Below are 11,032 nucleotides of genomic sequence, written 5' to 3'. Positions count from 1 at the left end.
ATCGTGTCACTGCTAATAGTATTTGAAAGCGACCAGGAAAAAAATAGCTGGCACAATCACCTGATTGCCAGATTTTTTATTTTAATATACATATATTACAGTACTGGTTATACGTTTTGGTTATCACCCTAATGTATATTACACATATGGGGGATTTCATGTTAGAGGGGGTCATATTTGACATTTTGGCCAAGCATGTGTTTTTTCTTATCGAAGACATCGATTTCAAAAGTTGGTTCACTTGACATGAAATCCCCCATATTCATATGTAGGAGTTTGTTAGTTTTAAGTTTAAATACATATGGAGACATCACGTTACGAAAGTTTATCAACAATTTAAGGTATTTACAGACGACAATACTGTGTATTAATACTTTAAGCTTATTTTATTTATTTTAATATATTAATAATGTTTACATTTGTCTTATATATATTAAAGAGTTTATAAACTTTGTTTCTTTTCTGCTTAGTAGTTAAATTTGAATTTTGTGAGCTTTTAGTAATTAGGAAAAGGAAGGAAAAAATTTTACAAAAACCTTTATGAAACAGTGGTTTTAGGATAAAATGTTATACTAGAGTATATTGAGTATAGTATTATGACTGGAGTTCATTTATGTGTAAGTATTGAGAGTATTGACATCTTCTGTTGAAATTTAGTGTTAATCTATTTTTTTTATCTTGAACGAGTTCAATGCCAGATAATGTGTGGAGTCGAATAGTGCCAAGGAAGGTTATATAACATCTTGAGAAGTTTGTTTTGGGATATTTGATGTTATTTAAGATGGCATTTAGCAGAAGTGGCCCAGACTGGAGCACAGTAAAACATTAGAGGGTGAAATATGGATTTTGGGATTAATTTTTTGTTATCGACACTAAGAAAACTTTTTCTGTTTATAAGCGGGTACATTATACAAATTAACTTGTTGATCTTATCTAATAGATGTGGTATATGATTTTTAAAATTTAGTTTTGGATCCAGTATTATTCCCAAATATTTGACGTTGTTTTCCCAACTAATATTGTGATCCATGAATCGTTTAATACTTTTAAAATTTAAAATATTATGAAATCCATTCGGTTTGTCAATAAATCATTTTGACATATACATTTCTTGTTTACACGGTAGTATTCAAAATATTTTATTGTTTAATATTGATATTTTTCAGCACATTTTTATTTTATTATTATATCATATTTCTTTACATTTTTTGTTTTCTTTATTTGTATTTATGAAAATAAAAAATTTTTGAATTGTTTTAAAAATTGTTCAACGCCAACCGTAAATCAAAAAATTATTTGTATTAGGTATTTAAAATCTAATGCAATTTTTGTTTTATGACACTTGAGTTTTTGACAAATATAAATATTCAGCATTGTCGTCTGAAAATATACATATTTAATAAAATATATTAACCGAAAGGAAACACGTGAATGTTTTTATTAAAAAAAATTTATTTCAAAATAACAATTGTTGACCTAAATAAGTAAATGTATAGTCGTACATAACATAATACAAATAATAAAACATATTTTCTTAAAGAACAAATTAAGCCATTTGCATTTGCGATTCTTCGAATGGTTCATTTGGCTGACGAGCAGGATTCTGAAAGTATAAAATCATTTATTAATTTAAAGTTTCAAACGTTTGACTTTGTGTTTCGGAATACTTCATGAACAAGCTTGATTTAAATATAGTGATATTTCTTAATTTACATGAGGCAATACCTGTAGCCGTTGTTCCATAGAGGATGAGAACTATTGCCAAGATAAACACTGTAGTAGAACTTTATATTTATTTCCTATTACTATTGAGATTATGAATTTTGTTAATTATTTTTTTGTCATATAAACTAAAATTTTTAGACAATTGGCATTTTCTACCCTGCCAAGGGGTCATCCACAATCTTCATTGTCAAGGTCTATTATAAATATCATCTATTTAACTTTACTATTGTTAGGAATTAGAATATTGGAAGCCAAATCCATATTTATATTATTTATAAATTAGACGAAATTTCAAATATTTTTATTATATACAGTGGTTGACAAAACAATGGAAACTTTTCCAAATACTCCATATGTAGCCCAAAATTTAAAATATTTTTTTAAAATAATTTTTTTTTTTAGTATTTTACTTGTATAGTTTTATTTATATAAATTAACTGAAAAACAAACAACATAATTAATTATATTCTGAAAAAAAGGGAACAAAATTAAAAATATTCACTATTTCGCTACTGACAAAACAATGGAAACTTTTAAACTTCTGCAAGAAAGAAGTGTAAAACGAAAATAATATGTTTACAGTTATTTTATTTTTAAATTCTGATAATTTTTCACAATTTCTTTTTCTAAGTTTTTCGCATAATTGCTTTTTTTCAAAGTTAACAAAAATGGCTAAAGTTAAGATTTGTGAAGACTTAAAAAATAAAATAATTAACGATTTTAAAGCTCGTTTAAAACAAAAAAGTATCTGTGACAAATATTCAATAAATAAATCAGCAGTTTCAAAAATTATAAAGAAATTTCGTGAGACCGGTTCTGTAAAAACTCAACATTTAGGTGGAAGACCTTGTAAGACTACTCCTAGACAAGATAATTTAATAGCGAGAGAGTTCAAGAAATTCCCAAAAATAACTCCTCGAGAGGTTGTTAATAGCCTAAAATTAGAAATAAGTACCCGAACAGTTAGTCGCAGGGTAAATGAGGCTGGTCTTGGTTGCTATCGTCCTGTGAAAAAACCACTCATTTCTAAAAGGAACCGTTCTGCTCGTCTACAATTTGCCAGGGATCATTTAAACTGGTCGATACAGAAATGGAATACTGTCCTCTTTTCCGACAAATCCAAATACAATTTAAGAGGCAGTCATGGGAGAACATTTGTAAGACGACCAAAGGGAAAAATATTAGATCCAAAGTACACAAATAAGACTGTAAAGTTTGGCGGTGGCAATATTATGGTATGGGGATGTTTTTCAATGGGCCCAATTCATATTATAAAAGATACCATGACAGGTATAGGATACAGAACCATATTAAACGATGTTATGTATCCATACGCTGAGGAAAATATGCCCCTAGTTTGGAGATTCCAACACGACAACGACTCGAAACACACCTCTAGGGTTGTAACCGAGTGGTTACAATCCAACGAGGTACGTGTTTTGAAGTGGCCTGCCCAATCGCCAGATCTCAATCCCATAGAAAATCTATGGGAAATTGTAGATCGTAAAATAAGGAACCAAAATTACACCAGGAAGGAAGATGTATCGGAGGCGGTTATAAGGGAATGACAAAATATTTCAAAGGAGACCATTGACCATCTTTAATTGGTTCAATGCATCGTCGATGTGTAGCAGTTATAAAAAATAAGGGATACCCAACAAAATATTGAGTTATTGCAAAGTTTAGACCATATTTGTTAAAATAATACCTAAGTTTCCATTGTTTTGTCAATGCCGTAATAAATAAAGAAATCTTTTAATTTTGTTTTCTCATTTTTAGAATTTAATTAATTATGTACTTTGTTTTTTGTTAAATTAAGTTAATAAAAGTATACAAATAAAATACTACAAAAAAGGTAAAATTTTTTAAAAAATTATTTCAGATTTTAGGCCACTAATGAAATATTTGGATTGTTAACCACTGTATGTGTGTGTATTCTTATTATTACATAATTATTATTTTATTAGTGTGCTTGTTGCTGTAGTCAACCTTTGGTTGACAATTCAGCTATCAATTCAGAATATCTGGGGTACCAAAATGGGAGGGGTCAGAAAACTTGTAAATTACGGTCTGGTACCGTTCATGTTGACTTCACGATACCTTTTTTAATTTTCTTGTAAGCTTATGTGTAAGCACGCTTTGCTTAAAGAAAGTTACAAATGGTATCGTGTAGTCAACATGAACGGTACCAGACCGTAATTTACAAGTTGCCATGATTTTGCTGCGTTTAGCCTCAATGTAGTGTTCGCGGCTATTTGTTTTGCCGAGATATCTGATGGCCCTTCTTAGTACGAAGGGCTTACGAGTTTGTCTTTAACCACAGTTTGTGGATTACCTCTAATTACAGGTTATTGTTTTGGTTTTAAGTTAATTCAAGCTATTTGTTTTACTATTAAACCCACGAATAAACTTTTAATGTGCCTATAAAAATTTTGCTACAATTAAGAAAAAATATAGAAAACAACATGCTGTACGAGTTTAGCTTTGAAGCACTGCATATGGTAAAATCCCAAAAAATTTTAGTATGAACAAATTTATAATTTTTGTCGATTAAAATGTTTGTACGAAAGAATTTAATCGCGATATACACGGATTTTAGAAGAGAAAGAATAGTGTTTTTCCCATATATACTTTTAATATATAACTCTTTGGAGGTTGATGGCACATTAATTTATAAAGTTTTTTGTTCGTGTCAACTACGGTTCCTAAATCGTTTCATTCCCAGGAATTCCCTGGAATATTTTAATACTAAATTAATCCAAGTTTAGAAATCGTGAGTGAGTTAATGCATTTGAATTTAAAAAATTTAAAGGAGATTTTTCACTATAATTTTTGGAAAAAGTTCTTTCTTTATGTTATCTAAAAAGAAGATGTATAATTAATTTATACTTTTTGAAAAGCTGACTTTACATCAAATATTTTAAATGAAAAAAAATTTAAAAATTTTTGAGACCTGGTCCGTCCATAAAACGCCTATCTTTTGTAAAATTCAACTCAAAATTCCCATAGTCGATATCAGAATATAGTAACACATGGCCATATGTATGGCCAAATATGTTCTTAATTATTTTGTAAAGGGTTCCGATAACCCCGCCTTTGGTAGAAATATTATAGCCAAAAAAACTAATAAATCCCATTTTTAAATTTTTCAAAACTATTTTGGGAATTGCGGGATTAATGATAACAAATTTGTTTTTATTTTTGCATATATATCGCACTTGATCAACAAGAGGGTATTAACTCAAAATATCTATCTTTGGATCTAAGATTTGGAGCTCAAAACCTCTTTTGCTAGGAGACTTCGGGTATGTTCAATTTTAAAAATAATATTTCTTCGTTTGTGTTCCGATATATGTAATTTTTTTGAAATCGGAACACAAACGAAGAAATATTATTATTTTTAGCAAAAGAGGTCTTGAGCTCCAAATCTTCTCGTAAAAAACCGGAAGCTCGATTTTGATTTTAGAACCATGGTTTCTTCTGAAAAAGTTCATAGAATTTTCCGTAGATTACGAATTTGCTATAGGCTTTACCACGTTTTTTGGGCCCGAACAAATTGACCCACCCTACTGTATATAGATCAAAATATATTAAAGAAAACCTACCAATTTTCTAGCACGATTTTCAAGTGTACCATAGGCTACGTGATTCAGGACAAATCCAATTGGTAAGGCTACACCTTGCATTCTATAAATTGCATTGCTAGCTTCTTCATCGGCTAACTTATGGGCAGCAGTCACCGTACATTTACCAAGAAAACGCGACGATGCAACCATTGGACCTCTTGAAATATCAATATGTGTTCCCATACGATAAAGAACTACGCGACCATGATTTTGCTGTGAAATACTTGGAAGCTGCTCGCTCTTATAACGCGAATCTTTAAACATTTCCAAAGCCAATTCGTTGTTCACCTCTAGACGTTCAAGTTTAAGATCTTTAGCTGCCAATTTTATCATTTCAGCTGATAAGGCACGCAATTCATCGTTGGATGCTTCCCATGTTTTAGAGCCCAGTACAATATCATGTACGAAACTACCAGATTTAACTATATTGAAAAAATATAAAAATAAAGTAAATTCAATAGGATTTGTTCTGTACATGTACATACTATTTGGTCCAGGAAAACTATGCAACTGCAAACGAGCTTCTTCTTTGAAAGCATTTTGTAAAGCAGCACCCAACATAAAACTGCATGTACGCCAAAATGCCCTTTAATATAGAAACAAATTAGCATTTCATGTATAAAACACAGCATACTGCAACCTACTTGTTAACCACATGTGGATCTGCAACAGTAAAGTTCAATAGTTGTAGTGTACAATTATCCGGCAATGGTCTGTGCATATCCCATGGCACATTGCCGTCTAATAAGGCTAGAGCAGTACGCTTGCAATGACCCTCGGATAAATGTTGGGCACAATTATACGGCGTTGACAGATCACGATTCATAATAAGGGTGACATCTTCAGGAAGACCCAGATAACGGACTTCAATTTTTTCTATGCGACCTACTAATTCTCTTTGTCTTTTCTGCTCTATGGTAAATAATTCATTGCGTCGCTCAATAGAAGCATTCGAAAATAAACCTGTGCAACATTACAAACATGTTAAAACATAATAATAAGGTTACCTCATGCCGGTGGTGTTGCTGTGGAAAAAACTTACGAATATTACTAATTTTTTGCCATTTTGCGAGAGTATTCCAAACAATTGGTTTTATTTGCTGAACAACCGACATTATTTGCTAATTTATTTTTATTATTCTTACAACTTTAATTGAAAAATTTAATTTATCGAAACTGGCAAAATTATAAAACCAATTGGAAAATATTCTGCTTCAGTTTAAATAACATCACTCACATTAGATTGGTAACACTGTAACAGCTGTTGCCTTTAAACAACTCTGTACTTTTATGTTTGACACAATAGTTTGAGAAGCCCTGCTTAATTCCTTGAACAGTAATTATTAAATGTCAAACAAAAAATTGTGTTTTGTCATTCCGCCGCTTGCAAAATTAACAATCGTCTGCAGAAATTTTTATTCTCACAAATAATTCTTATTAATATAAAAAATGCAACTTGAACTAACTAGAGACGTACCGAAATCTGGTTTCAATTTTGAAAATTGCAAAAGGTAAATATTTGTGGTTTTTTATATTATAAAAAATTTTAATAAAAAAAATAATTTGTCCACAGAAATTCTGATCTTTTGAAGAATGGATTCCAACCTCCCAAGACTGTTAAAACAGGTACCACTATTGCTGGAATTGTCTTTAAGGATGGTGTGATTTTAGGGGCTGACACACGTGCCACCGAGGGACCTATTGTCTCGGATAAAAATTGTTCAAAAATTCATTATTTAGCCAAAAATATGTAGTAAGTATAAACACAATTACAAGAATATTTAAATTTGGATCTGTGATGAACATATAATAAAATTGTTGTCCACTTGTTATATTCATTAAGCTGTTGCGGAGCTGGTACAGCTGCTGATACTGAAATGACTACCGACATGATTGCTTCACAATTAGAGTTGCATCGCCTTAACACTGGTCGGCAAGTGCCTGTGGTTGCAGCAAACACTTTGTTGAAACAAATGTTGTTCCGTTACCAGGGTCATATAAGTGCTGCCTTAGTATTGGGAGGAGTTGACAAAACAGGCTCGTATATCTATTCTATTCATCCCCATGGTTCGACAGACAAATTGCCTTACGTCACTATGGGATCCGGCAGTTTGGCTGCAATGGCAGTATTCGAAGCTCGCTGGAAGCCCGATATGAGTGAAGAAGAAGGCAAAAAGTTGGTACGTGATGCTATTGCTGCTGGTGTCTTCAATGATTTAGGTTCAGGTTCTAATATTGATCTTTGTGTAATTCGCAAGGATTCTACTGAATACTTGCGCAATTATGAATTGGCCAACAAAAAGGGAGAAAGACAGGTAAGTGATTCATTCCATTGAATGTTATAAATACACATATACAATCTATTTTTTTCCAATATTATTTAGCTAAATTACTCTTTCAAATTGGGAACAACTGCTATTTTGGACACAAAGGTTAAGGAATTTGACATAACAGAAGAGGTTCACTTTGTACCAATGGAAACGGCTTAAATTTTAGTATATCTATACAACATTCAGAAAAAAAATTTATAAAATTACTTTTTTCACAATTTCTTTTAAATAAAAATGCTATTCTTTGGAGGAATCATTATTTTTGATCTTACTAAGTACAACTTTATATTTTAACCCGATTAGCTAATTTCAGGTAAAACGAAAATACGGGGAAAAGTTTATATGCTCGAAATGTACATATAATTTATTTTATTTTTTAGTCACCATAGTTTTAAGGATGAGCTATCGTGTCGAAAAATAATTTCGATATCGAAATTATAATAATATGTACTAAATTGATTTCTCGATATCGATTGTCATACGCCCATGTTCTGGAAAACGCAGCGTTTTCAAATCGCTTACGGTTTGAAAAACGCAAAACGCATTTCAGCATGTTCTGAAATCCACGCGATTTGCTTTCGTTTTGCTATTTTTCGAAGTTGTGTTCGAACAATGAAATCATATGTTTTATCATAACAAAACATAAACAAACAAATAAATTTAAAAAAAAAACACAAACAAATAAATTTTAAATTAAAATGCCTACAGCGTTCTTGCTTTCTGTATTGGCTTTAAAAAAGCTACAAACTAAAGAAGTGTTTATTAAAAAAAAAACACTAAGGGATTCTTCCAATCCATTGGACATTCCAGACCAAGCGTAAGTACATACATACACATATAAGTACATAGACAAAACGTTCAGGTTTCATAGCATGTTTATGCACTTTAAGTTTTATAGCTCTCTACCGGTTAAACAAGACTGCATTTTTGATTATTGTGGAAGGAACTTCTCGGCATATGAGCAAAAGTTCAATTCCAGAAATAGTGCGATTGGCTGGTGTTTTAAGATTTTTGGCAGTCGGGTCTTTTCAAGGTGTGATCGCCAATGACATTAATATAAGTATGGGCCGTAGCACTTTCTGTAAAGTTTTATGGAACGTACTCAATATTCTTGAGGAGAGGCTGTGTCCACATTGGATTAAGTTGAATATGACAGAATCTGAAGCAAGAGAATCTAAAATACGTTTTTATTCAAAATTCAAAATACCCGGCGTCATTGGATCTGTAGATGGCACCCATGTGCGACTTATAAAGCCTGCGCAAGATTCTGAACATTACTATTGCAGAAAGGGATATTACAGCTTAAATGTGTTGATTGTAAGTATGTAGTTTAAATACATACATATATGTATGTGATAATTCTTTGGAATATAGTGTAATCAATTTTTATTCTTAATATGTAGATTTGTGATTACCAAATGAAAATTCGCGGTGTGGATTCAACTAGGCCTGGCTCATGTCACGATGCTTTTGTTTGGAACTTAAGCAATGCAAGCACCTACTATGCGGAAATGTATTCCCATGGGAATAGTAATTCATGGTTGTTGGCCGACTCTGCATATGCATTAAAACCTTATGTTTTGGTGCCGTACAAATCAGCGGTGTTTGGTTCAATGCAACATAAATTTAATTTAGTACATTCATCAGCTAGAAATATAGTAGAGAGGACTATAGGGAACTTAAAAAGTCGTTTTAGAAGCCTTCAGATGTGTCTTCCCTATAGTCCGCCGAAAGTAGTAAAAATTGTAAATGTTTGCTGCGCTCTGCACAATATTTGCAAACATTATAACATTCCTGTAGAAGATCAAGATCAACTAGTTCCCACTACACATGAAGAAGTGGAAGAAGAGCCGGATCAATTACAAAGCAATAACGCAGGAGCGGAAATTAGAGACAATATTGCAAGGACTTTGTTGTAATAAAAAAATATATATACATAAATACATATTTTTTAAAAACATAACAAAAATAAACAATTCATTTATTAAAAAAAAAACTTAACTGTTATAAATAAAATACATTAAAGAGATCATTAACATCACAAAAAAATTTAAAATTAATCTTCTATGCCCATCTTCATTTTTTCTAATTTCAGAAATTCTAGTTTCATTTCATTGCGACTCATGGCAATTTTTTCCAACTCCAGGTGATGTCTTTTTATTTCAGAGAGTTCTTTTTTCTTTAAAGAACAAATTTCTTCCATATTTTTATCTATATGTCTAGTGTATTCCTTCATGTTATTGTTCATTGCCTCCATTTCTTCAGCTATACATTTGAAATTCTTTGTTTCTTCGTCCATTAAGTGTTGAATGTCACCGCTCAAATGAGCTTTCTTTCTTCGAGGAGGAGACGCTGATGATGTTGGCTTTTCACTTTCCAAAACTATTGTATCAGATATTGTTGAGTTTTCCATTAGCATATCCTCTTCAAATTCAATATTGTTTGGCTCAGAACAAAGAGTTTGCTTTTGCAATACCTTCGACTGGGTGGAATATGTTACATATTACGGCCAACTGCTCTTCAACTGGCGACAAAAAGTGCTGCTGAAAATCTCCCCCTCCCGTCTTTTTTAATGACATCTTGTTTTCCCCTAGTCTAGTTTTAATGCTGCGTCTCCAGTCACACCAAATCTAAATAAAAACACAATTTAAAATGGCTTAAAAATATCGTGTTACCTTTTTCCAGTTTGTTACCTTTTTCCAATTTGCAATATTTCTAGTGGGCGGTCCACTGGCATTGAGCTGATCCGTTAAGTCGCTCCACAATTTGTCTAGTTTGACCCTATCGCCTTTGTAGAGACCTTTAGCAATATCTGGATGTTTTTCCATAAACTCCACAAATATTTTGCACTGCTGTACGGATTTTTGTGGCGCCCTTTAATTAAAATAAGATTTATTATTTAACTTACAAATATTTGTTTATGTATGTACTTACATTTATGAATTTTAAAATTTTATTTTTTTTTAAATTTTTATTGTCCAACGGCGACTGGCAATTTTTGACTTTATTTTATTTATAGAGTATTGGCGGCAAATGCTTCTTTGTATTTAGAGATGTTACATATAAATACATGCGAATAATTGGTAATTTTCAACACGAGTAACCGGTTTTAAAATATGTTCTTGTATGATATTTTAGCTCTCGTAAATGTTTTAAGGTACTTATACAGGTTTTAAATTATTTTTGAACTTTTATTAAGGGTTCATTTTTACGTTTTAATATAAATATGTGTACTTAATAAATTCCAAATATTAATATCAAAACTTATGAAAGAAATAACCAAATACTTTATTTTAAATTTAACGCCACTAGCATTACATTTTTTCGAACATCAATTTGATCAGCTGTTTG

General features: G+C 31.4%; 3 protein-coding genes across 3 annotated transcripts; 2 read left to right on the top strand and 1 right to left on the bottom strand.

Moving 5' to 3' along the window:
* Positions 1-1,434: 1,434 nt before the first annotated feature.
* mRpL39 (mitochondrial ribosomal protein L39) lies at positions 1,435-6,556 on the bottom strand. Its single transcript, XM_065503577.1, has 5 exons — positions 6,394-6,556; positions 5,996-6,314; positions 5,837-5,937; positions 5,331-5,773; positions 1,435-1,603 (listed from the first exon to the last, which is right to left on the bottom strand). Exons 1-5 carry the CDS (start codon positions 6,464-6,466, stop codon positions 1,547-1,549), a joined length of 993 nt encoding a protein of 330 aa, XP_065359649.1. The 5' UTR covers positions 6,467-6,556; the 3' UTR covers positions 1,435-1,546.
* Positions 6,557-6,703: 147 nt separating this feature from the next.
* Prosbeta2 (Proteasome beta2 subunit) lies at positions 6,704-7,934 on the top strand. Its single transcript, XM_065504590.1, has 4 exons — positions 6,704-6,862; positions 6,925-7,104; positions 7,195-7,666; positions 7,736-7,934. Exons 1-4 carry the CDS (start codon positions 6,801-6,803, stop codon positions 7,838-7,840), a joined length of 819 nt encoding a protein of 272 aa, XP_065360662.1. The 5' UTR covers positions 6,704-6,800; the 3' UTR covers positions 7,841-7,934.
* Positions 7,935-8,379: 445 nt separating this feature from the next.
* On the top strand, positions 8,380-9,600 carry LOC135955631 (putative nuclease HARBI1). Its single transcript, XM_065505989.1, has 3 exons — positions 8,380-8,498; positions 8,572-8,998; positions 9,085-9,600. The coding sequence occupies exons 1-3, from the start codon at positions 8,380-8,382 to the stop codon at positions 9,598-9,600; spliced, it is 1,062 nt and encodes a 353-aa protein (XP_065362061.1).
* The last annotated feature ends 1,432 nt before the right edge of the window (positions 9,601-11,032 follow it).

The sequence above is a fragment of the Calliphora vicina genome, chromosome 3 (assembly GCF_958450345.1).
Source record: "Calliphora vicina chromosome 3, idCalVici1.1, whole genome shotgun sequence".
Taxonomy (NCBI): domain Eukaryota; kingdom Metazoa; phylum Arthropoda; class Insecta; order Diptera; family Calliphoridae; genus Calliphora; species Calliphora vicina.
The sequence above is the reverse complement of the archived record's forward strand: the minus strand, read 5'-3'. Positions and strand labels throughout refer to the sequence as shown.